Consider the following 27225-nt stretch of genomic DNA (forward strand, 5'->3'; position numbering starts at 1 on the left):
AGATTAAGCAGGCACAGCTGCCTAACAATAATATACAAGCAGTACAATTAAGAAACACAAATTTTCCAAATTAAATGGAAAGGCACATTTGAAATAAGAGCATTTATGTTGTTAAATCATGTAAAAACATTTACAAGTAACAATTGGAAGAATCAAAGAATAATTGTGATTAGTAAAAGAACTTACACTACTGAAATGTTGTAATGATTTTGAATTGGCTAAAATATCTGAATACTTCCACTGCAATAGAATTTAATAACTAGACCTAAATTGGCCTTTTTAGATGATCTTGTTTGTTGTTCACTTAGGTAGTCTTGCTTAAACCTTGTTTTGCATTTAGTGCATAGCAAGTTTGCATTTGAATATACTTTTGACACATGTAGCTAAATCGTAGGAGGGCACAGGTCAATCAGACCAGGGGGTAAGTTGACCCCAGAGTTAGGCTAGGAATTCTTAGGTTTCTGTCAAATTGGTCCTAAAAAAATAGGCCTGAACTCCCCTAAACAGATTAAGGGAAAGGAAGACTCAAACCTCTAAGGTTCTTATTTGTTTGCACATTTATATATAATTTCAAAAGAAATGCTAAATCAATGAATTCTCTTTGGTAATAAGAATCTATTTTGTACTTACATTAGAAATACCAGTAGTAACCTATCTATAGCAATACAGTAGTCCTTATCTCTGCTCCCTAAGTAATGACTAAACATGCTACCAGGGAGATCACTTAAGGAAATCCACCTTCACTAAATGTAAATTGCTTTATGGATTAATGTCAGTCAATAAACACAAGTGAAAATGATTAACAGTATTTAGTTTGCAAACTCCATTTTATTCAGTTTTTTTTTTTTTCAGTTAGTTCACAAATCTGGTATATACAGGCAATTAAAGCTGGTTATCACTTTGATAATCAGAAGCCTCTGGTATAACAGCCTTCATGAAAACATTGTAAAACAGGTGAATACACAATAAAAATCTCTTTGAAAGTGATGGTTGCAAACATCCATGTTTCTAAGAAAATATAACTTTACATATATATTTTACGCAAGCTATACCTCTTACATAAATTCAGACAAGAGTGTGCAATCATAATGCTTATTTTATGAAAAAAAATGAAAATTATTATAATTATAACCTAAATGCTTTTAAGTAGTCCTCTTGGATTGGATGTAGAGCATAAAGACATTTTCCCTTAATTTCTGACCATCCTGGTAAAAAAGAGCTGAAAAGCTGGTAAGTAGGATTGCCATTTCCAAGTAAGTTTAACCTAAAGTCTGTAGGTATAAATTGTAGTTTTCCAATTCCAGCTAACTTAGAGAACTGAGTGAGAACAGTCTTCCATTTTTAAATGAAGACTTTTTAGCCTACTGAGCTTTCTGCTAAACTAGTTTTTATGAGGGCCACTTTTTTTTAATCTAACAGGGTTTAGAGATTATTTTATGAACTCTGAACATTCTGGTTTCTTAGTTTTCTCAAAGAAAGAGAAGTTCAGCAGTAGCAGGATGGACTATCCCACATGAATGCTACTAGGGAACAGTATTCTGTATATGTCAAGAGGCCACCTAGAGTGCAGCTACAGTATATCCAATAGGAGACTATCCAAGCCAGAGTGAATCAATCCACACTCCTTAAAAAGTTCCTCTGTCTTTATAAACTGGAATAAGAATTACCAACACTTATTACACAAGAATTACTGGCGTGACATCCTGCAGTGGGGGTGCTTAATAACCGTGGCATATGAGATTAATGAGCTAAAGGAGGAAAATTATCTCATTTTTTCCACTGAACTCAACTTCAGCTTTCTATGGAGGCACTAAGGCCATACAGCTCCTTTTTCAAAGGTCATAGAGATAAAAGATAAGGTAGAGGACTTTGAAAATTTTCTCTGATTTAATTTTCTCTGAAAAGGTAAATTCTACATAATGGTAAGAATGTTTGCTGAAAGAAAACTGACAAGTAAAAACTGACTTAAGATACAGACACTCAAGATAAACTGTACTGGAAACACAATAACAGATTTTGGCTTGATAACCCTCATGCTGTCTTATAGCAAAACACTAAAAGTCATGCAACAGAGAAATTGGTGACATGAGTACTTTTTCTCCAGACTTTCTGGGAAAAAAGAAACTAAGAATATACTGTTTTTTCCTGTTTGCCTTCATAATGTATTATTCTTGCTTTCTTCCCAAACTTCTGCAGTCATTTCTGATGAGAAATCATTCTTCAATAGGAGAAGACCAGGTAAACTTATATGAAAGACATCAGGTGTCTTTTGAGCTCCTTGTTTTTGCTAGAGGAGCAATCAGATTATGTAAAACTACCTCCACGACTAAAATGGCAGGTAGAATTGGAACACGAATTATCATTAGTATGCTTGTAATAAAATAAAGCTTATTCTGAAACCACAAGGGCTGATAAGAGCCCATATAAAAGCTACTGGGTTCTCTAGAAAATGGATACAGTACACAGAATGCAAGACTATACAGAACTCACACTCAGGTTATAAAAAATAGACATGGTTCTCAGACAAAAAAGCAAATGAGTACAAAATAATTCTCCAAACATGAACAATTTTAAAAAGACATCTATATAAAACAAGAAAATGTCATCTCAGAGCTCCAATGAGTAGTCTGATGAAATGGCTGAAAAGGGGAGATAAACTAGAGACAGACAGGTCAAGAACCCTGAACTGATCTGTCTGACTCTTTTGGTTGGCAGTGTACATTGTTGGTCACAGGCAGACTGCTTTTGGGGGCAAAAAAATCTCTATAAAATGGCTGATTGGTTTATCGTGTTTGGTAAATGAGAAAACCCAAGTTATTAGATAATCTCTAGAAATTTAACTATTTTCTTTTAGCTTCTACACTTGACAATGTTGCGCATGAGAAAAAATTCTAGGTTTTTTCACCCAGAATCAACCCTGCCATTTACAACTCATGTTCCATGTCCCACTGTTTCTTTGTGCCCTGAAGGATTGATCTAGACTAAATATATAATATAAAATAACTCTGGCCTTGAAATGAAGAGGGGCAGCCCAGTAACTCATGCTCGGTACTTGTAAATCCAAATACTGAAGTTAATGGTCTGTCTCCTGTTGACTGCCAAGGCGATGATGCCATGAACTAAAGAAAGTCATGAGAGAAAGAAAGTCAAGAAAATATGGGTAGCAGCACCTTTCCATACCCGGCTGGATTTTTAAGGAGAATTTCACTCCTTATTCCTTTCAAACACAAAGTTCATCCGTTGCAAGGGAAAAAAGTAATGGCTCTAAAGTTGAAGAGTCCCCAGAGAAAACTAGCAGTACATGAAATATGCCCTCTGTGGGCCAAAGGACAAGTTGCAGAATCAGTTAAGACCCAAGAGGCAGCCCAAAGTCTTAGTTATGGTTTTAACATAGTGTAGCACAATATGGGCAGCCCTTTTTCCATCCAATCGACATTCAGCACCATCCATGTCCAATCCAAAAAATTCCTGAAGAGTGGCTTTCATCTTTGGTACCACCCCATGAGTTATTCTTGGTGTGTAATAGCTGCAAAGAAGCAAAAAAGCTAGTACCTTTGCCTTGTCTGTGAGTACAAATGCTGGGACTCTGACTGCTATAACCATTGAGGCCAATTGAAATAATACTGTAACACATAGGAGTGATGCATCTAATTCCCAGATTCCAGATAACAGCAGCCGTACCCCTACAGGAGCAAGATCATCCATCCCTATTGGTTAAGGCCTTCGGTTTGTTGTCCTCCAAGTAGAATAAAACACTGTGTTCCAGCAAGGAACTCCAGATGAACCCATGGTCCACATTTGAACAGGGATTTTAAGTACCACATATGCTAGGCACAGAAACAGGAAAGGCTTGTGACTGTCACACTTGGAGAAGCTTCTGTTTTGGCAGCATGAACTAGAAACTTCTTAGTGTATTCTAGTTTCAGTCCTCTTTCCTGAGTGAAGCAGCCAGGTAGTGCCAAGTTCCACAAGCCCTCATCTAATACTCAGCATTAATTCTCTCCATGGTCTTCTTCCACCCAGGCTACAATTTTCCCTTCCCATCCAGGGATGGCATCATCATCATGGAAAACCTAGAGAAAGAAAAAAAGCCACAGTGAAAAATTAAGAGTAAGATAACGAGTCTCATTAAATGACTGCTGCTAATAAAAATAAGACCACAAAAGTAAAAGATAAGAAAGTGTAGAGGAAAGCTTTGAGTTAGGGTCTACGAGCCTTTAGTTTGATCCCTAAAGTTAAAAAGTTTAAAAAAAATACACACACGTGCACTATATATAGTGCGTGTGTGTGTGTGTGTGCGTGTGTATATAAGTAAAATATTATATAGCCTTAGTTCCACATCTCTGAAATAGTAAAAGTATCCCTACCACTGCTTTGCTCATTGAGATTTATAGGAATAAGTCAGTAACCATAGAGCACTTTAGGCTTCTTAGGAGAAAGTACTAGTATAGGCATTAAATGAGAAAGGGGAAATTTTGGGTCCCTGGAATTATAAAGAAAGGGTTAGAAAGACCGATCTTAACACATTTGCATGCAGTTCTTCTCATTCATTCATTCATTCATTCGATTCATTTATTAAGCCACTAATAGAACAGGTTTATTAAAACATTTCAGGAAGGAAGTCTTTACAAAATAAAATATTGTCTTTTCCAACCTTTTCATTCTATAACCATAATGAGAGCACTTGTAATACGTCATAACCCAGAATGCTCTTTCAAAAAAGTCTTATTTTTAGCAAGTTGATCATAAAGAGAAGCATAGGCTAAGAAAATAGTCAAGGAATTAAGAATATGCATAGACGATGTTCCAGAAGTTCCTCATTTTTATTATCTGACAAACTGCCACCACAATATATACAGTTGCATATATTCATGCTTGTTTTGCTCTACGTAGGAAGGAGAAACTTTTCTAAGATTTGGTTTGGTCAAAGTGATTAAGTTCTTGAACTAAAGAAGCTATCAACTTCTGAAGCCATTCCTTGACCTTCTCAGGCTAGAGAATTGGACTGGTTTGAGGCTCTGGGAAATTTCTCTGACCTGGTTAGGGAAGCCAGGTACCTCTGGGTACTAATCCTTGAGTAGGAAATTCTGGGGTTCGGGAACAACCAAAAGTTATCACCCAGACTCCCCAGGGATTCTGTACCTCTTCTTTGACAGTGCCAAACTCAGGATCCAGCGCTTTGAAATGATATCTGTGATTCCCTTCCCGGTCAATAGCTGCTTTAAAATCTTTCAGTGTCACCTCCCCCAACCTGCAACAAAGGGAGAGAGCACTAAAATAGACTGTATATCAATAGGTTGGAAAGATAAGATGCAAACTTTAAAACCTGGTCCCTGCCGAAGTCTCTTGAGGCAGAAATAGCCTGGCCTTGTTAGGTCACTGCCCCTGAGAACCTAGATGAGGTTTGGGAGCCAGTCACCATTAGGAGCTGAAAATGCCCTTACATATGGGGTGATCTGAGAACATAAAATAGATTTATTGCTTCAGGAACAACTGAATCAATTTTGTCTGGAAATAAGACATAAAGTCTCTGAAATGTAGTTTGTTGAACTATCAATATGTCTAAACTGTCTTGATTTACTTTTTTGCAACAATATTCCATTCTGTAGGCTGATAGAATTAAATTAGGTATTACTATCTTTATCCTTCTGGCTTCAGAAAGCCCTCTAACCCAGACCAAGTAAGCAGACTATCCAGGAAAGGGAAATACTATCACGTTTCTCAGTAGTTGGTTCCACAGTTTAAATTTTTTTTTATTTCGAAGCCATTTACCTTAGAAGGGAGTATATTAGCTGAGTGTTTGAAAGTTTTTAACATGAATTCTCAATAGGTTAGTTACAGTCATCAAATAGTAACAAAGAATAATGAATAAAGCCCTGGAATGCCACACTGTAATCCACAGCTATTGGCACAAGCTATTTTGAGCACTTAAAAAACTATTTTGCCTAACTTGGAGTATATTTGCATATCAGGATGCATGATTATTGTGTCTGTGCCTAGCTGTAGATCATGAGTTGTCCGCTGTAACTACGATCTCTACTCCCTGTGCCCTTCTCACTATACCATACTGCTTCTCAAATACCTCTCAGCTGGTTAGATGGGCAATTAACTAATGATTCTGCCTTCCTGTCCTTTTAAAAAAGGAAATGATGATCCTAGAATCTCACCTCTTTGGTATATTGACCATGAAGGGCGTAAGTGACCGGTCAGTGAAATAGAGCACTTTAGTGCAGGCGCCGCCAACAGTTGGAGAGCTCTGCGAGTGAGGCAACTCTGCAATCGGAGACAGACTGTGGTCAGAACCTTCAACTTGCTTCCAATCACTCCTCATTTCCAGTTATTCAAAATATCCCAGGAGAATGAAGCTGCCTGATGTCACAGTACAGCTTTCACACGCTTGCCAAACACCGTGTCCAAAGGGTGTGACCCACAGGAAGTTACCTATGGTGCCACAAAGACAAGAGGTACTTTGGACACAGACACATTCTCACAAGGCCCATCATTTCTTACCCATTCCAGGTATTTCTAATAGGGAAATAGCAGCTGTTCTGACAGGCATTATTGCTAAGAGCCAGCGAAGCCCAGCAAGATTTCAGCTAGGACACGATGGGACACACAGCAAGAGGTGCAGGCCCTGCCAACATTTAGATTTGGGAGACTGGTAGTAGAGAACGCTCACGCAATTCTTGAAAAGAGAATAGGAACAAAAACCATAGAAGCGAAGTAACCTTAGAAACTCAAATTCCAAGGGAGCCTCATGCTTCCAAACTAAAATGTATGAGACCTACCTTATCCCCTAGCAACAGAGAATCTATATGTGTTGGTCTATGGTATAAGGTACTTATGGAAAAATGTTATTAATGAGTACTCGCGATTATAACTTGGAGAGAACAGGAGAAAAGACCATCAGAAACTTTTATCACAAGGACTAAAAAACAATAAACTTTCATTAAAATCTCTCCTGAAATTCCAGCTACGCATATTTTCTTAACTTATTCTAGGCATTGATCCCAACCAAATTTGCAGCCATAGGAGAGAAGTTCCAGAAAGGGGTTTAAAATAAGGGAGACAGTGAAGGGAAGAAAGACAAGGAAACAGTTTCTCTTTGTAAAGCAATCAGTCAGTTTTCAGAATTTTTTTTCAAAGAATGTCAGCTATTGAAACCTACATGCTCCTTTAACTCCAGCACCTAGAACAGTGCCTGGCACATAGTGGCTATTTAATAAAATGAAACATTCACTTTTGTTGTTAAATTTTATGATTGATTGATTAATTCAACAAACATTTATTGCACACTTACGTGTGCTAGATTTTGAAAATAGAAAATCGACCACATGTGGTCTCTAACCCCAAAGAATTTACAGTCTAGTATGGATGACAGATATGATCACAAATAATTATAATACACTAAAATCAGATTTGTACAAACTGCACAGGAAGACTGAAGATGGAGTGGTTAATTCCACCTGGAAAAAGTCAGAAAGGCCCCATAGTTGGAGAATCTTTATACAAAGCACTTTAAAAAAAATCATCAGCTAGAGACATTGGAAAGGGCGTTCCAAAAGGGAAGGACACATATAAAGGCATGAAATGTAATCATGTATTTACAACTAGTAAGGCTGGAGCACAACGAATATATCGGGAAGTTGTGGAAGATGAGGATAATAAAGTAGGCAAAGGCCAGATCACAAATGACTCTGCTAGGCTAAGACATTTAGATATTAATCTTAAGCTCTGGGGAGATGCTAAAAGGGAGTGATACATTCACGCTGGCATTTTAGAAAGGCCAATCTAGCAGCAAAATAAAGTATGGGTTGAATGGAAAACTCTAGATGCAGGTAATCCCATTAAGAGGCAATTAAAACAATCTGAAAGATGAGGGAGGGCAAGATGTAGTCCTGGAACCAAACAAGGGATAGATTTGAGAAACTTATAGAAGGTAAAAGTCTTGGTACTAGGGATGTAATTGAATGTCAGGGGGAAAAGATGCATGGTAGTACTATTAACGCAGACTGGGGGACAGCAGCAAGTTACGCCATCCATTAAAAATGTTTACTGGGTGCCTATCATGTATCAAGTACTAGAGATGCAAAAATAAATTAGATCCAATCCCCACCCTTAAGGAGCTCTACTTGGGGGAGGGGGTGTGTGAAATAGCAAAACAGTTACAATATAACAAAATATGAAATATCCCTATGTACTGAATTCTATCTTTCCAAAATTCATATGCTGAAGCCTTAAATCCCCATGTGACTGTATGGCAGGGCTTTGATGGAGAGATAAACGTTAAATTGTTATAAGAGTGAAGCCCTGATCCCATAGAACTGGTGCCTTTATAAGAGGAAAGACATCAGAGCTCTCTCTCCACTACATGAGGACACAAGAAGAGAGTGGCCATTTGCAAGCCAGGAAGAGAGCCCTCCCTCACCAGTACCTGACCATGCTGGGACTTAAAATCTCTGGAACTGTGAGAAAATAAATTTCTGTTGTTTAAGTTATTCAGTCTATGGTAGCCAAAGCTGACTATATAAATGTTATGTACACACTTGCGGGGAATTTCAAGGAAAGAGTAATCATGATGACAAACGCCAAACAGAACTCTAGTAGATAAAGACAGGCTTGGTCATCGATGACATTAGTGAGAGTAATTTCAGGTGGTTAGTAAAGAAGACTGAGTTGGATTGCAGAGACTTTTCTAGTGAAAAAGAGAGTAATGAGGGAGAACTAGTCTTATTCAACATTAAATCATACAATAAAATGACCATTGTTACTTCAGTATGACATCACTATAAAAATCACATACGAAAAACTCAGAGAATAAATGACCCAGAAACATATCTTTGTGTATAGTTGTGTGTGAATTTAAAAGGCATCATAAATAGGTGTTAGCTTTTGAGTTTAGGTTTATGACCACTTGGAGTTAATTTTTGTAAATGGTATGAGATATGGGTCAAGATTTTTTTATATGGGGTCTTTTAATTGTTCCAGGACCATTTGTTGAAAAGCCTATCCCTTTGCCATTTCTTTCTGGTTGGATGACCCAAACCTTCATTCCTTTTGCCACTGAAAAACTTTTTACAGTTGTTGCAAGTCAACTGACCAATTACATGTGAGTCTATTTCTGAACTCCCTATTTTGTTCCACTAATTTATGCGTCTATCCATTCACCTATACTGCACTGTCTAACTTTTTAGTTTTGAAATCGGATAGTGTGGTCATCCAATTACTTTGTTCATCACTCTCAATTTTTTTGTTGTTGTTGTTATCCCAGTCCTTTTTTGTTCCATGTAAATTTTACAGTCAACTTGTTTATATCTACAAAAAAGTCTGGTAGGATTTTTATTGGAATTATATTGAAGCAATAGATCATTTGGGGAGAAGGGACCACCTTAACAATGTTGAGTTCTCCATTGATTAACATGGTTTTTCTTTCAATTTCTTTAGATCTTCTTTGATTTATTTAATGTTTTACAGTTTTCAACATAGAAATGTAGCACATATTTTGTAAGGGTGATACCTCTGTATTTAATGTTTTTTGGGTCCTTCTATTTTTTCTATTTCTGAATATTTATTGCTAGTATACAGAAGTAAAATTGCCTTTTTATATAATGATCTTATGTCCTGTAACCCTTGCTAAACTCGCTTCTTAGTTATAGTAGCTTTATTATAGATTCTTTGGGATTTGCTACATAGACAATCATATCATCTACAAATAGAGGCAGTTTTTGGTCTTTCTAATCTCTTTGGCTTTTCTTGTTTTTTTTTTCTTTTCTTTTCTTTTCCTGAATCTATGTTCATTAGAGATACTGGTTTTGCAATTAGGGAAAGATAAAACGTGTTAGGAAGTGTTGCTTCCTCTTCTATTTTCTGGAAGAGTTTGTGTAGAATTGGATTTATTTTTTTCCTTAAATGAACTCATCTGTTCCTGGAGTTTTTGATGGATGGAACATTTTAACTACAAATTAAAATTTAATAACTATAAACCTATTCCATTTATCTAATTCCTCTTAAGTTTTGGTAGTTTGTCTTTCAAAGAATTTATCCATTTCATCAAAGTTGTCACAATTTATGAGCATAAAGTTGTTTGTTTAATTATGTGTTTAATGTCTAAAGGATCTCTTCTGATGTCCTCTCTTTATAATAGTGGTAATTTGTGTCTTTTTTTTTTTTTTCTTGAGCAGTCTGGATATGGGTTTATCTCTTTTATTACTCTTTTCAAAGAATGAGTGTTTTGTTCGATCGACTTTATTCTAATTTTCTGTTTTCGATATCATTATTTCCTTCCTTCTGCTTTCTTTGGGTTTAACTTGCTCTTCTTTTTCACATTTCTTAAGGTGGAAGTTTAGATCATTTAGGAGATCACCGATTTGAAATCATTCCTCTTTTCTAATGTGGTTGATGCTATGAATTTCCCTCTAATCACTGCTTCTGCTGCATCCCATGAACTTTGATATAATGTTTTCATTTTTTATTCATTTCAAAGTATTTTGTAATTTCTGTTATGAATTCCTCTTTGAGCCATAGGTTATTTAGAAGTATGTTGTTCAATTCCAAATACTTGAGAATTTCCAGATATTTTTCTGTTATTGATCTCTAGTTGAATTATATAACTGCCAGAGAATACTCTATATGATTTCAATTCTTTTAACTTTGTTGAATTTTGTTTCATGGCAAAAAAAAAAAAATACATACATATATATATGTATATGTATAATATATGTATATGTATATATATGAGCTATCTCAATGAATGTTACGAATGTACTTGAAAAGAATATATATTCTACTGTCGTCACTGGGTGAAAAGTTCTCTAAATATCAATCAAGAGTTGACTGATAGTGTTTACCAGGTTTTCTATATCCTCATTTGATAATCTCTTCATTAGTACTATTGTTTACTGCAAAATGAGTATTACAGTCTCCAATTGCAAAAACTTTCTATCAGTTTTTACTTTATGTATTTTGAAGGTGTTATTAGGGACACACATATTTAGGATTGTTATGTTTGCTTGGTGAATGTGGTCTCTTTATGTTATATCTCTATACCTGTAAACATTCCTTGTTCTGAAGTAGATTTATCTGACACTAACATAACCACACTTTTTGATTAGTGTTTCCACGGTATATCTTTTTCTATCCTTTTACTTTCAATCTACTTATAATATTCAGAATGGGTTTCTTATAAACAAAATATAGTTGAATCTTACTTTTTCATCCAATTTGACAATTTCTAGTCTCTTAATTAATATACTTAGACCATTTAAATACATATATGTGTATGTATATATGTATGTATGTAGAGTTGATAAGACCCAGGGAACTTTAACTCTCTTCTTTCCTTTCTTCTCTTTTTTAAATTATTATTTTTTAATTAGAGCAGACATTCAGTACTATATTGGTTTCAGGTGTACAGCATAGTGGTTAGACATTTATATAATTTACAAACTGACCCCCCTGATTCATCTAGTACCCATCTGGCACTCTACATAGTGATTACAATATTATTGACTATATTCCCTACGTTGTACTTCACATCCCTGTGACTACTGTGTAACTACCAATTTGTACTTCTTAATCCCTTTACCTTTTCCACCCAGTCCTCCAACCATCCTCCCATCGGGCAATCACCAGTTGGTTCTCTGTATCTATGAGTATGCTTCTGTTTTGTTTGCTTGTTTATTTTGTTCTTTAGATTCCGCATATAAGTGAAATCATATCATATTCGCCTTTCTCTGTCTGACTTATTTCACTTAGCATAATACCCATCCATGTCATTGCAAACAGTAAGATTTCTTTTTTTTTTAATGGCTGAGTAATATTCCATTGTATATACGTACCACATCTTCTTTATCTAATTGTCTATTGATAGACAATTTATATTTAATGTACTTATTATATATTTGACTAGTCAACAAGAAAGTTAACACTGATCCTACAGAAAGAACATAAAGTGGAATAACTGAGTAGAAGTTTAATCAGTGGTCTGAGTTGTGAATGGGAAGTAAGGATGAAAAAAGAAGTTCGACATAGTATAAAAAAAAAAATCTAATCTTTTAATTGATACGCTTAGATCGTTTAAATATACATATAGTTACATGGCTAGCAAGTTATTGTATTTTCCAATGAAAAACATTTCAGATAATTTGTGAATACAGATATTAGATTAACACCTTAGTATATTAGCTGCTGTAGATTTATCTGTAGAATTGTAAATAAGTATTTCATATACAAAAAAGGATTTTTCCAGGGGAGGAATTTATTAGACTTTTGAAAAAGAATTTCCAAATAGTTACACTTATCTACATTGGCAGTTTATACTAACCTAAAGAAAGAACTGGAAAGGATAACAATAAAATAAAAAGCCTCTTAAGAAAACAGAAATGGATGTTTCAAAACAATGCTGGAAAAATAAACTGAAACTAATTTTGGTACTAACAAACTTTGTTTCATTTCCAGTGTAGATAACCAAATTTCCAACATGTTGAAATGAACAAAGAAAAAAATGTAATGAGTAGGCATCGAGCCAGCTAAAATATACTTCCAAGCCAAGGACACTAGATGGCGCAACAACTTCGCAGAAAAACTGAATGACATAAGTACTCCAAATTTTAAGGAAAATCCCCAAAGAAATTAAGCTTGGTTCTAGGAAGAACTGGAAATTTTCTGCTATGCGGGGCTGTAGAATGACTTGTGTGCACAGGATGACTTGTATGTGTGCTTTTGTTGTTTTATATTTTGCTTTGTTCAGTGTAAGTTTTGAGCTTGGATATTTTCCAAAGATATGTTAGCCTAAGTCAGTAGCATCCTGCACACCACTAAATGGTACTTGGGGTGATGAAAGTGACGATGATGGCTGTGTCTTCATAAGTCCTAGAAATAACTTGATTCTATTATTGCTACAGAAATAACATATTTTAAGAGTGAGGTACTATAAGAAAAATTCTCTCCCCTAAATATTAGTAGCATGAAAAACACTAAATTTTTGCAAATATGCTAGGAGTCCTTACTCAACAATAATGAGTACTTACTTGAATTAGGGGGCCAGGACTCCCGGTATTCACTACCTGCTTGAGTTCTGGGTGATTTGCCCCGAACCTAGAAAGCCGCACAAAAATCACGAGTTATAATCAACAGGAGAACTTAACCAAGAAATTTAAATCATAAAAGTATACCTAAAATATACTTGTTTCTACCAATGTTCTTCCAAAGTATATTAAATTGGACAAATTTATCCTAACAATAATAATGCACATTTATAAAAGGCTTTCTAGTTTCCAAAGCATTTTCCCATATATTTCCTCCTTCAGTGCCAAAAGCATTCAGCGGGGAATAGGAAGCGTAATAAGCAGTAAAGAGAGACCCGTTGGGTCAAGAACCACAATCCCTTTGACAGTTACACTGTTGCTAGGAGCAAGAGTTATCATGAACTGCCTCCCTGGACTGCCACACCACGATGAAGAGTCAGCGCCACTGACAGGAAAAAATAAGAGCAAAGCAACTATAACCTCCAGGAGGTTCTCATCTTTTAGCACTGCATTCATCTAAATTAAAATTGATAAAACTAAGCTGTGGGGGGAGCTTGCCTAAGAGAAACACCGTAGAAGGAGGCTTACCCTTCTCTCTTGTTTCTTCTGGGTCTCCATGACATGCAGGCGCTCCATGAGGCTGGAGATGCCCTGCTCCAAGCTGTCAATGGTATGGTGCTGCGGGTCATGACCACTGAAGCTGTTGCGCAGGCTGCGGAGGGCGTCTCGAACAAGCTGCAGGTCACTGGTCTGGGGACAAAAATGAGATGCTATTGGCATGGTGCAGTGCCACATTACAATCACGTGCCAACCACTGGGCTGAGGAAGACATAGGGGAGAGACTTCCAGGATAGATCTTTGATTTTTGAGGGAGGAGATGTGAATAGTAGGAAATTTCCCTTCACAGAAGTAGGCCTACTGTTTGCCCACTAATTGTTAATTTTGGATAGCAAGTGACTCACATCTTTATATGCCTGACAGATGCAGGAATCAGGGAACTGGGATATTAAAGGCCTAGTCCACCGGCGATGGCTAAGATATTCTTCCGATTTTAGCTGAAGCAACAGGTTTGTATTCAAATCCAAAGAACATACCCCTCTGTGTGTGATTGAAGCAGCTCCTTTTCCTACCACTGGAGGGAGAAAACCATTGCTGTGAGAGTTGTAGCTGGTCACCTATAGCAGCAAGAAGAAATGATACTTGTTACGAGAGAATTCCAAACCAAGAGGTCCTGCCTTATTTTTCTTCTTTACATTTATCACTTCCTGACATAGTATCTAATTATATATTTGTTTCACATCTCTCTATTAGAATGCAAGCTTCATGAGTGCAGAGATTTTTTTTCTCTTTAGCCCCAGTATTTGACACTTGGTAGGTATTGGTGAATGCAAAATGAACAAAATGGAAACCTCAGCCTGGAGGCTCCCAAGCTAGCTTCTGCCTGGCCACTGGATGGCCTGAGAATGCTATTCCAGCACTTCCTACCTTTGCTTCAGTAATTAAAAAATAAGAACGACTAACATTTCTTGAGCCTGACTGTGCCATGTGGATCTATCAGGAATGTGTTTGGTGATCTACCTGGATTATCTTGTGTATGCTTCAAAACAGCAAAAAAGGGCCACTGTTATTTCCACTTTCCAGATAAGCTTCTTTTTGAAGGCTAAGCAAATTAAGGTCACACAATGGCCAAAAGTGGTAAAGCTGGAATCTTAAACCAGATTTTCTTATCCTGGAATCTGCATTCCTAAGCCCCTCATCAAATTGTCTCCTAACAAATCAACCTGTGGCCTTGGTTCAGCCCTGAGTCAGAAACAGAATCTCCCTCTCTGCCCTTGTAAATGTGGAAGACCCCAAGTTCCAGATTACCTCATCTGCTTCTCTTTTCATACAGTGAGTCAAAAGGACATCTTTGTGTTCTAGCTCCCGCTCTAGATCCACCTGCAAATCAGAGACTAAATCAGGAAAGAATTTCTCTAGGCCAGAGTGGCGGGAAAGTCAGTGGCTGAAAATGTTCCCACCTGCTGGTAACTGGCCTCAGAGAGTTTCCGGAGTGCTTCTTCCAACTTGGCCTGGTGCTGCTGAAGGAGGCGATCCTTCTGCCCCAGCTCTTTCTGCAACAGAGAGCTTTCAGATGTGTGGCAAAGCCAAGGGCATTGAACACTTCACCCTTTGCGAAGCTATTTCCACCTGAGAAAAGTAAAGCCTCAGGGAAATAGTCCTTTCCTGAAGCTACACCTGGAAGGCATCACACACCATAGCACTCTTGCACAGAGCAAAGGATTCTTTGTACAAGGACTAGCATGAGGCATCCATGCTAGTTGAAAATAAAAGTTAAGACTGAACTAAAGTTTCCAGACTCTTAGTTCTGTGCTCCTTCTCCTAGCCATGTTCTCTATCTCCAGGGTTAGTGAATCAGGGAACACAGAAAAAGATTCCCTCACTGAAAGCAAAGATGAGGACAGAGTATGTAAGTGCTCTTTGAACAACAGCAACAATGGGCTGTTCATAAAAGGTCAGACGGAAGTCATTCCCATACTGATGTTCATTCTTACTTTATACTCTCCCAAGAGCCGGTTCCTCTCTTCTAGCTTCCTCTGCAGATCCACCTGCAAGAAGGATAAGAATTAACTAGCATGAGGTATTACCTGCCAGCCCCAGTAGGAAACTAGGTACTTGATACCCAGAGCTCATGTTAGCAGTGACAGAATACAGCACAGAGAGGGCATAATTATTGCAAACCACAGAGCTACTCTCCATGTTTTTAGTGAAACAGTCAAACTGTAGAACCACAATGTAGTCTCAGTGTCTCAGTGTCCTCAGTTGAAGAGTCAAGGCCGGTGTGGCATGAGCTTTCACTAGGAACAGAGATAAGTCTGATGGGGAATAAAATAAGTGAAGACACCAAGAGAAGACATCCTGGAATTAAGAGATTAGGATGACAGATCTAACAGGACTTCATATAGTATCCTATTTTGCTTCTGGGACACAATAAAGTCAGCGTTCATTCATTTATCTCACATTCTGGTTGTACAGCTCATCTTTGTCCATATTTGCCCTCAGTAGTTCTTGTTTGAGCTGAAGAACAGATGTGTCCTGCTGAGTTAACCTTTGCTGCAACGCATCCTAGAGGAAAAAAAGCATATTAATTATTGTGGTTCCAGTTATTACAAAAAGTTAATTAAACCCCTCACTGCATATTCAGCATTAGTTCTGGCAAACTGGGAGACAAAAGGAATATAAGGATCTTGCCACAGGAGATAAGCAGGGGGTTTTATTTGTCCCCTTATAGGACACTAGCATGTAAAGGAAAATCCTGTCATTGTCCTACCAAGCTGACTGAAACCTGATTTTTCTTCCACCTATTACTCACCACTACCCTCTACTTCACTCTTGACAGTATGATATCCTAGAGAGAGGCTTTTGGGATCAGACAGACTTAGATTCAAATTACATTTAATGACAATGATTTTGGACGATGCACTCTTCTTCCGCCCACCGTGGCTTTCTCATCTGTATCTTAGACATGTAAATACTCTACCTACCTCTCCACCAGCTCCCTATTTCCTAGGAGGCTGGGACCTCTTTCTGCCACCCCATTCACATAGAATCCCCGAAATCAGTCCCACCCTGTCTTCCAGAGCCCTGCCTCTGCCCTGCTGCCACTGGATTCCGTGCCTCGTCTGGACCAGGACTGGGACTATATTTCCATGCTCAGAACCCTTTTTGGACTGATGGTTCCTCGTCCCAGTATCCTACAACCTTAGGCTATCTTTCTCTCAGCGTGGACCCTCTTGATTTCTACCACGCTTAAGAAAAAGTAGGTTGTATATACTTACTTAAAAGGGTCAGCAGTAACACCTTCCTCCAACCACAGTTACTTCAAATAGAATTATGGCCTGGAGTTGCATTCTAGTATATTTACCCTGATTTTTCTCTCTTTACAGACTGCAAAGAAATAATGCGGGCTCTGGAGAATGTAGGAGCCCATTCTTAAATATGCTGTCCGCCATGATGTTCGTTACATGGCAGAGAGATTCTAATATACCCCTGGCATCAGCAGCCCAGAGGGACAATTCCCAAAGTGTGTTCTATGGGATGTCAGTAAGTGTTGCATGGGAGAAAGAAAAACGTTTCTGTGGTTATCAATTCTAAACTCTTTTTAGGCCACCTTCTTTATGAGAAAGGTCCTTTAACATGTTACTATTCACTGTGAATCTTCAAATTGGTAGAGCATTTCTCAAACTTATTTGACCATAGAACACATTTGTTTTCTAAAGTATCTCAAAGGACTAAGGCTACAGAACATATTCTGGAAAAAAATGCTGCTGAGTTACACTCTAATCTAGCCCATGAATGGAAGTGTAGAGAAAGGGGGAGAAAGCAGCAGCCTAAGAACACTTCTAGGTATTTATACAGCAGATATGCCACCACTTGGGTGAAATAACACATATTCAATGTCATTCCCTAGATCACTGTTTTGCATTTGCAAAAGATTGGATATAACCTAAAAGACCCTCAATAGGAGACTGATTTAATAAATTAGCATATGTACCTATACTGGAATACTATGCAGCCATAAAAAAGACCTAGAGAGGTCTTTACATACTGAAATAGAATGATCTCCAAGATATGCTGCTAAGTGAAAAAAGTAACATGTCATGCTGTATTTATAATATACTATTATTGGGGGGGGTGTTATACAAACATATATATTTGTTGATAACTGATAAGCTGCCTCCAGGAAAAAGAACTAGGTAAATGCGGAACAGGGCTAGAAGTCAGACTTTTCAAGGATTATCCTTTGTGCCTTTTTTTTTTTTCACTTTAACATGTCTGAATGTTATTAACTATTCAAAAACTAAGTAAATTAAAAATTTTTAGAGGAATTCTTCTTTAGAACTCAAGAAAACTGATTTAAAAAAAGACCCCTGAAACTGAAGAAAAATGTAAAAACTGATTGTTTTTACATATAGAAAAAATCAAGGTGGTACAGAGGAAAATGACAGCACCAGGCAGTCATAACTACCAGAAATAAACCTCTGCAAAATAAAGGTATACTCCTCAACATTCCTGTCTCTTCCCACTCACAAAGCCCTCCCTTTACTGTTAGCACAGAGTCAGTTAAAGGCCCCACCAGAGGTATACAAGGAAAGACTAGGGGACCCAACTGGCCTCCCGGCACCCACTCTCACCTGTAGACTACTTCACCTTGTAGAGAGTTTATTTAAAGAAATAATGTCTTCTTTTTTACCTTTATTCCCTGTAAGTTTCTGGCTTCTTGTTTACATTTCAGCAGCTCCTTCTGCAAATCAAATGTAGTTAAATCAGATGGTAGCATCTGGGCTGCTTCAGAATCATTACCTCACTCTGTCAGTAAGAACACAGAACTCAAATAAACGCTTCATGAAAAATTAACCGTCTACTGAGGCAAAAAAAAACAGGTATGGTCTGGTAAACAGTTAAAGCTGACTCAGTGAAGACCCCTTGGCACTCAGGCTCAACCGCCCATAGGCTCTCATTCCTATATTTAGCAATCTTCATTGACAGCAAAACTTAATCATAATAATCTAAATCCAGCTCACTGAAATACATGATCATATGTTAATATCCCTACCCCCAATGTCATTAAATGATTATCTTAGTTTTTAATGATTGGCAAAGGGTTAGAGTGCTTTGATTCTCCAAGAAGGTATTGTTCTTTCTGGACCAAACAAAAACACATTTAGCCCAGTCATGAAATACTAATTAACATCCCTTACAATAGATGAAATATGTGCATATGGTTGTCGCTAGAAAAGAGATTTTAGGAGAAAGCACCCATAACTTGGACTTCACTCCACTCCCTTCCTTTCCTAGTGTATCACATCGAGAGTTTGGAATTAATATATCTAAAATGGGGATTCTTAACCTGGATTCCACAGATGGGTTCCAAAGTCACTCTGACAAAACTTCAAGTCAGCGAATGAACTCATGCATATTTCTGGGGAGAGGATTAATGACTTTAGTAATATAACTCCAAAATAGTTAAGACCCACTGACCTAAAAGAATTCTGGGAAGTATTCATTAAAAATGACCATATTAGACTATAGTTAATAATACTGTGCTATAAATATGAAAGTTGCTAAGAGAACTTAAAAGTTCTCGTCACAAGAAAAAAAACATAACTATGTGTGGATGTTAACTAGACATTGTGGTGGCTATACAACATATACATAGGCTGAATCAATGTTTTATACCTAAGACTAATATAATGTTATATGTCAATTATTAAAAAAAGAACCTTACTGATTTTAGATTCATTTTTAATTCTAATTAAAAAAGGAAAAAATGAAACACTTCAAACATACAGAAAGGTGTAAACAAAAATGACATAGAGACCTACTACTCACCACCGAGATTAAAAAGATGTCACCTTTTTGCTAATTTAGGATGTATCACTCTTTCAATTAAAGACATAAAACAGATACAGATACAGCAAAAGTCCTAGGTCTGCATCCCTTTCCCTCTCCCCATTACTGTTCCAAAGTTTGTGTGTAACATTTCCATTTTTTTCTTCAAAAAGTAAAATGTACATGTCCTGACATACCTTTAGGTCCTGATTCTCCTCCATACTCTGATCCAAACGACTTTGGATTATAATCTGAATATAAAGCAAAGAGATGGTTATATACCTATGCTATGAAATTCAGAGGTCATTCACTCAACAAATATTTATTGAGCACTTATTAGATGCTAGCTAGCCCTCTACTGTGGCTATAAAGAAGAACAGAAAACAGTTCTTGTGCTCTAGTGGAAGCATATATGCCCAGGGTGGAGCAAGAATATGAATAAGAATAGAGTTTAGAAGAGAGAGAGAGAGAGAGAGAGAGAGAGAGAGAGAGAGAGAGAGAGAGAGAGAGAGAGAGAGAGAGAGAGAGAGAGAGAGAGAGTGTGTGTGTGTGTGTGTGTGTGTGTGTGTGTGTGTGTGTGTGTTGGGTGCAGGGGCTGGGCAAGCAGAAAGAGAAGTAGCAAGGAGTTGGAGAGAAAAACAGGGGCCAGATCCTGAAAGGCCAGTTAGGGTGTTGCAGGATACTCAGAGAGACTGGACACGGAGGCAATAAGCAGGAAGCAGTGTGTATTGGTGCTGGCACCGGCTCAGCCAATTCACATTCAGAGGCTGAGCTCTAATCTCACAGCAGGGTGTTCCTTTTTATACACATCTTATAATTCTTCATAGTAAAATGTATTATGATTGGTTGGCGGGCCGTAAGGGGAGTGACCGACCAGGGCTGTTGGTCTTCAGCTATGACACTGAAAAGTCCCTTACCAATTATGGGAAGGGAAGTGAACAACCTTCAACCATTACAGGAAATGGTTAGCTTGGCCTCCGCTACCCCACTGGCAATGGGGAACCATTAGTTTTAGGCAAAAGATGACAAAATGAAGTTTGCCTTGAAAGTAAATTATTCTTGCTGTTTTGCAGAAAATGAACTAGAGAAGGGCAGGGGAAGAATCAGAAAACCAGTTAGAAGGCCACTAGAATACTGGATGAAGGCCTGAATGAAGGTAGTAGCTGTGAGAAAAGAGAAAACTAGATGAAGATATTTAAAAAGTCAACTTAACAAAAGTTGGTGACTAATTGGAAGTAGAGGGAAGAGTTAGAATGGATTCACAGATGATAATTCAGATTTCTGTTTGGGGCATTTGGGTAGTAGGAAAATAAGAAGAAAAAAGAAAAAAAAAACAGAATCCAAAAGGACAAGGAATTTTGGTTGTGGGAAGAGAAAAGCTGTTTCATTTAAGACTCATTGAAATGGAAATGCTACAGGCCATATAAGTGGAGATAATTAACACGGAGTTGCATACTACACATGCAAATCTAGAACTCCCCAGAGAGCTGAGGTAGAAATAAACAGTTGAGAGGCAACATCTGAGCCACATGGAAAGTGAGTAAAGCCATGGAGGCCGACATTACCCAGGTGAATGTATAGGATAGGAGAGAACCCAGAGTGAACCCTGAGGAGACCAACATTTAAGGCACAGGCAGAAAAAGAGAAGCTTCAAGAGGGACCTGAATGTCAACTCCATGAAGATATGGTCTTAGGTCTGTTTTGTCATTAGTGTATCTCCAGCACCTAGAAACAGTGCCAGTAAGAGTCAGCAGGCACTCAATAAATAATTGTTCATGAAAGAAAGAAGGAGGGGAGGGAGGCGGGGGGAGGCGGTAGTTGGGGGGAAGGCGGTGGAGGAGAGAGAGAAAGAAAGAAAAAGAAAGGAAGCATAGAGCATAGTCAATAATTTATTAGGAAAACCAGGAGAGATGGAGCCTGGGAAGGAAGTATTCTAAGAAGTCATGGACAACAAGGTCAAATGCTAAAAACAAATCAAATAAATAAAACGAACTGACTATTCGGTGTCCAGTCACAAGAGAAGGAACTCACCAACTGCTCCTCAGGATTGACTCCTGGTTCACAGAGGGCCAAGGGCCTCTCCTGTTCATCTTCAGGTAAGGATCCATTGAGCAGTAAGGCCTGAATAACCACAAAGACAGAAAGAAACTTAACTCTCTTCAGATAACCAAGTCTAGGGTTGGGCTTGGTAGGCTCAACCCATACTGAAATCGCAGCCAGGCTTCCTCTAGAAATCTCCTTCATAATTTTTGATCCTTAGGTATCTCCAATTGCTCATCTTGGATCTATCTGGAGTTCCTTCTGTCGAGCCCATGCTCTAAGCCTCTGTCTCCTCTCTGGATGTCCCTGAATCTTCTGCTCCAAGTTTCCTGGGCCCCAGAAAACAATCTAAAATAAACTTTCCTCTCGGAAATGACATTTCAAACCTGAGCTGCTCAAACTAAATTTTGCCACCTGGAAAATGAACTAAAAGTAGTGCAGAATTCTCCTGGTGCAGGGGTCTATTATAATGAATTAGTTAGAATACATTTAAAGCAATGCCTTGGCTTTGTTTCAATAATTCTGAATTTTTACTCCCTAAGGCAACCTGGATAAAACAAGAAGGAAAAAACATTTGCTTAGAGACATCCTCATTCATTTCCACTCTCCCCGCCAGGCTTTATTTTCATTAGAATATGCACCCCACCCCAGATTTACCTAGAAATTAAGAATACTTAGGACCCAGGGCCCTGCCCCCATATATTCACTACCCTCCTAAAGTCATATATATAATATTGTATGCGTATATGTAGATGGCCTCTAAAATTGTGTACTTTGGAGCTCACAAAACTTGGATCTACCCCTGCAGGTAGGTATTACAGGACCTATCAGCTCAGTGAAAGATTTAAAAATGTGTCCCCATTTTTAATGTGTCCCCATATATAAATGTCTAACCTTTTTAAATTAAAAAAAAAAAATGTGTCCCCATTTTATATCACGAGCTTTTCTCAATCCGATAAAAGAGAAAAATGACGGAGGTTAAATTCTATTTCAATAAATATAACACAAATGACACCACAAATGTTGGCATATAAAAACATTTAAAAATCCAAGCACTGGTTGGTCTACAAAACACTAACTAAAAAAAAAGTTCAGTAAATCAAATTAATTTGGTTATCCCACGGAGTTATGGCAAGAGGTACAGGCAAGTATAAGCCAAAGGGCTGCTAAGGGAAAGCAACATCACAGGAAAACTGACGCCAGCGGCCAAGAGTTCAACAGCCTCTAACTTCGGCATACTAATAAGTCAGAAATCCTGGACATAGCTTAGCATGCAACTTGTTCATCACCGAAGGAGTTAAGAAGCCCAGTGGATGCTGTGAGCCCCATTGTATGCTATACTGGAACTGAATTCTCATTGTGATCATGTGGCTGTGAATTAAAACTCCTCTGTTTGCACAGAATATTAGGATGCTGAATTTCTGCCTATCAGGTCTCTTCTTTTTCTATCTAATCTGCCCTCAGATTTCTCCCAGACTACAAACCAAACTGAGAGCCAAATTAAAGGATATCTATGTTCATACAGTGAAATTATCCTGGGAAAAACCTGGTTGGGTGTAATCCCAAAACTTTCCATGCTTTAATACTTCCAATTAAAGGACAACAGTAACAACAATAAAAACCATTCTGTTAATTAAACCTTTCCTTAATGGAGTGTCAGAGAAAGAAAGAAATGGAGCGTCTAAAAGGCAGACCTTTTAAAAATATGGAGCAAATATGGGGAAACTCTTCCTTGGGAATGTTTAGGAGTAAACATTCCTCCAACCCTTCTCAGTTCCTGGGGCATACATTATGCAAATTGTTTCACCACAGCACCAAACTCCTTTATTCTGTAGGAACCCTTTGTGTCCCCACCCTGTTGCTGGCTGGCTGGGAGCACGCCCTCCACCGCCTGCCGGCTGCCAGAGCCACTCACATAATGTAGGCTTTGTTTATGTGTCCATAAATATTTGACAATTCAGAAGCAGTGCAGTTCCCAGCACAAACAGAAAGGGATATTCCTAGGCAATTTCAGGGTCATCAGCATACTATAAGGACTCCCCCAGATAGAGACAGATGCACAATGACAGAGGATTGGGGGGTCAATTCAGGGTAGAAACTAAGTCAAGTGGGTCAGCTGGTCTCTAGGGGCAGATTTACTAAGCTGGCATTGAAGATACAGGAAAACTGAAGGGTTTCATTGCTCAAAGAAAACCTCTTCCCCACGATCATCATGCCTAGGCATCCATTTGCAAATGCATTAGGAGTACCTAAATCCCTGGGCTAGATTGAAATGGAAACCTGTAGCATTACTGGCTCCTCCACCTTTCCTGCTGGAGAATTCCGAGGAGGAAACCCCTGACTATTCATAGTACCATTCTCTGCGGGAAGCTGCAATTGCAAGTCTGTAGCTGCAGAGAGGGGAGAAACCCACCTTTAAATAGAGAGCCAGAGAAGAGTTTGGTAGGGCTCAATGATGGGTCCCAGACCTGCAGAACTCCTAACAGCTGTGCCATAAACAAGAGTCCATAACGTCCATTTAAGAATACTATACTCACATAAAAGGAATTTTCTGCTCTTTGTGTAATACTCCCTCTATCTAAATTCCCCATTCAACCCTAACCTTATGCAAAACTAAGTCAGTTAATTTCAATTGTTACCAGTGATTTAAGAATAGTGATTGGTGCACCCAAGACAAACTACAAGTGAAAGAGTTACCTGTAATCCTGATATCATTTTCTTGGCTTCCTCCATTTCTTTTTCTAAATGTTCTTGTTGCTCCAACAGCTGTTCTTCCCATGAAGTCTCCAGGTAGGTTCCAGGACTACCTGGTCGCCAGTCTCGGGAGAGTGGAGAGTCTGTATCCTCTAGAAAATGAAAGGAGGAAATACAGTTCATGTTGAAGAAAACAGAGATTCCAGCAGAAAGTGTTCACAGTCCGCTGCGTTCACAATTAGGTCACCTGCCTTCTGAACCTGTCCTCATTGCATAAACCGGGCCCTCCACCAGGTGGGGTTGCGAAATATAACGAGCTGGCTGTTGACTTCAGGCTCACAAAAGCAACACTTACTCTGTTGGGAAAATAAATCCTCTTTAGAATGTTTAGGAAGCAATAAGACCGCCTCTTCAGGAGTCTTGGTATGGGACATAGATTTTACTCTTAATTCTCCAGAACTGGCATTCTCAGAGCTTGATTCTGCTACGTACAAAGAGGGGAGCTGTCAGATGCAGAGAAAACAAAATTCCTGTTGGTTGGTTGCTCTGGAGCTTCAGGAGGGAGATCTCAACTTAATATTCCTTTGACCATTCTATCATGACTGACCCCATCATATATAACACCATGTGATTCGCACAGGAAATAAACCAGTAAAAACATATTTGCACAAATTGTTTAATCTCTCTTGGTTTATTTTCCTACCTTTACAATCTCTTCGCTCTGATTTCATTCATAAGAATGAATATAATAAGCATAATCCCTTTGGGTTGTTGTGAAGATTAAGTGAGCTAACTTATGTGCAGGGCCCCATAGTGCCTGGCCCAGAGCAAGCACTCAATAAATGCTCTCTCTCTCTCCCTCCCCAGAGTCCCAGGAGTTTCTGACTCAGTAACATAACTGATTCTTTGATACTAATGCCAGGGCTGGCAGAGGAGCAGAATAAGGAAGAATTTAATTCTAGTTTTCCTTCTGAGGACTTGGATTTCATTGAATCCCCTAAAGGTGAATAAAACTATCTAAAATGTTTGCTTCTTCCATGTTTCCTGCTGTGTTTATGTAAGTAAAAGGAGAGGGACTGAAACAGAGGAAGAAGTCTAAATAAGGGGAACTCCTTGTGGTCCTTTCAGTAGCCCTGACACCAAGCCTGATAGAGACCTGCTCTCAGACACTTCAGATTCTACTCTATATTCCTGGCCCCAATTTAAGTTAGGGAAGTACTGAAATTATTTGTATAGCACAGAAATAATGAAAACTGTTTACTTGAGTAAGGCTTCTGACTATTTCCAAGTCATCTCCTAATTCATAGGCAGCTGGCTGAGGAACAGCCTGTCTATACTGCTGCAGGATTTCTGATAGCTAGGACAATGGCAGTGACATTCTGTAAGAGGATAATTACATTAACTGGCTCCAAAGCATTAGAGCCCTCTAGTGCTGACCCTGTATGCACAGACTACAGAGAGGCACGAGGCCAGGGAGCTTACAGGTAGATAGTTAGGGCCTCTGAACTCTTCCAGTTGAGGGCTGTTCCTTGAGCCAACCCAGGCAGGCTGAGAAATAGTACCTGTTCTGTTCTCTATTCCTTCAGAGGGAATAATCACAAAATCTGCCTTCTCCTCCGACTGGGTGATAATGGATTCGCTCTTTGCACTGTGGACAGGACTAGGTGAAGTCAAGCTGTTATCAAAGAAAAAGGAAGAGAAACAACTATTTGATGAACAGTTGTCTTGAAGTCACCATTCATAATTTATCCCAGAGGTATGTTCTTATTCATCTTACTCCTACTGCCTAACGCAGTACCTGGCCCACAATAAGAACAAATCTTGTAGAATGAATAAACTTCTTGAATGAACAAAATAAATCCTGAATGAACAAATGAGCCAGTCCTAGGAAATCTTTTTCACAACAAGGCTGCCTTTAAGTCTAATTCATTCAGAAGAGATTTATCAGAAGGATAGGTAATCTAACATTTTATAGAGCTCCAAGTTTTGTTTTGTTTAATTTTGATTTGTTTTACTTACCACCACCACCAACTTTGGGCCCAAGTTCAGAGACAGATGTAATATGCATTGTAGTAGCTTTGGGAGATAGGAAAAAAATAAAAACTATTTCCAATACATTAATCTTTCACAGACAAGCAGCAATACCAGCAGAGTAATCACAGAAGATCAGCTCTGGGCTGATCCCAAAGGAGGGAATGAAGTGGATGGTACCTCAGCGGAGAGAAATTGCTGGAGTGTGGACAGTACCAGAATGGGCAAAGGGGCAGTGATATATCAACAAAGCTAAGATGTGACAAGGAAAAGGGTAATAGGTCAAAGGGGGAAAAGACCTGCTAGGAGATAGTAAAGGTTTACCTGATTTGTTCCTATCAAAGAGTTATTTATATCTCTGCCACACTATTTTCAAACTGTCATGAGAAATCTTGCAACAATTCTTAAGTTACGACATAATTACTATCCTTGGAAGGAACTATTCAGATTTTTAGGGAAGTAGAACTTTAAATCTCCAGAACAGCAAATCTGTAAAACAAGCTGGGCATGTGAGGCTGATGCTCCTGTTGGAAGAGCCCTTTTTCTTTGCACCGCACCTTGAGAACATCAGCACTGAAACAATCTCAGGGGCTGTGGGGTCTGCAAGCCCAGCCCCCTCTCAGGAATTCTTTCCAAATCCATCACCCAGACAACAGTGTCAGTGTCTAGGATTCACTGACCCACTTAATGTGCCCCTGAAGTCTCCCAGGCTAATCCTCACAGCCACGATCAGGAGTTAACATTTCATCTTCTTAGAAACCAGTAAAAACTAGAGCCAAGCACAGTGGAAATAGCTAGAGACTTCAAAACTTCTGAAGCAGCCTGAGGACTAGGGTCTCATCGGCCGCGTTGTCCAGAGTTTAAGGGCTTTGGTAGGAATGACCTCAAACAGTTATATACTCTCATCCTTATTAGAACCACAAAACAAATTTTAATGTTGTTTGCGTCTTTAAATTAAAGAAAGGTACTTAATCATAGACCTGCAATCTGAACATGCAAAAGGGATGAAGAGTGGCAAGAAGTGGTATTTAGAAAAAGTAACTGC

The 27225-nt window shown here is 38.4% G+C and overlaps 1 protein-coding gene across 9 annotated transcripts in view; it reads right to left on the bottom strand.

Moving 5' to 3' along the window:
- Nucleotides 1-808: 808 nt before the first annotated feature.
- Nucleotides 809-27225, bottom strand: part of DIXDC1 (DIX domain containing 1) — a 66468-nt gene continuing 40051 nt past the window's right edge. For all 9 annotated transcript variants that reach the window (XM_016149045.2, XM_016149041.2, XM_016149040.2 and 6 more), the window contains 15 exons: nt 25712-25824; nt 24153-24301; nt 21447-21536; nt 19613-19666; nt 18277-18327; nt 16044-16148; nt 15578-15631; nt 15044-15136; nt 14892-14963; nt 14120-14200; nt 13614-13775; nt 13029-13095; nt 6168-6273; nt 5143-5251; nt 809-4073 (listed from right to left, as the gene is read on the bottom strand). In XM_016149045.2, the coding sequence (XP_016004531.2) occupies nt 3993-4073; nt 5143-5251; nt 6168-6273; nt 13029-13095; nt 13614-13775; nt 14120-14200; nt 14892-14963; nt 15044-15136; nt 15578-15631; nt 16044-16148; nt 18277-18327; nt 19613-19666; nt 21447-21536; nt 24153-24301; nt 25712-25824 (1387 nt within the window). In that variant the 3' untranslated portion in view covers nt 809-3992. The remainder of the gene's footprint in view (nt 4074-5142; nt 5252-6167; nt 6274-13028; nt 13096-13613; nt 13776-14119; nt 14201-14891; nt 14964-15043; nt 15137-15577; nt 15632-16043; nt 16149-18276; nt 18328-19612; nt 19667-21446; nt 21537-24152; nt 24302-25711; nt 25825-27225) is intronic.

The sequence above is a fragment of the Rousettus aegyptiacus genome, unplaced genomic scaffold (assembly GCF_014176215.1).
Source record: "Rousettus aegyptiacus isolate mRouAeg1 unplaced genomic scaffold, mRouAeg1.p scaffold_m13_p_5, whole genome shotgun sequence".
NCBI classification, from domain to species: domain Eukaryota; kingdom Metazoa; phylum Chordata; class Mammalia; order Chiroptera; family Pteropodidae; genus Rousettus; species Rousettus aegyptiacus.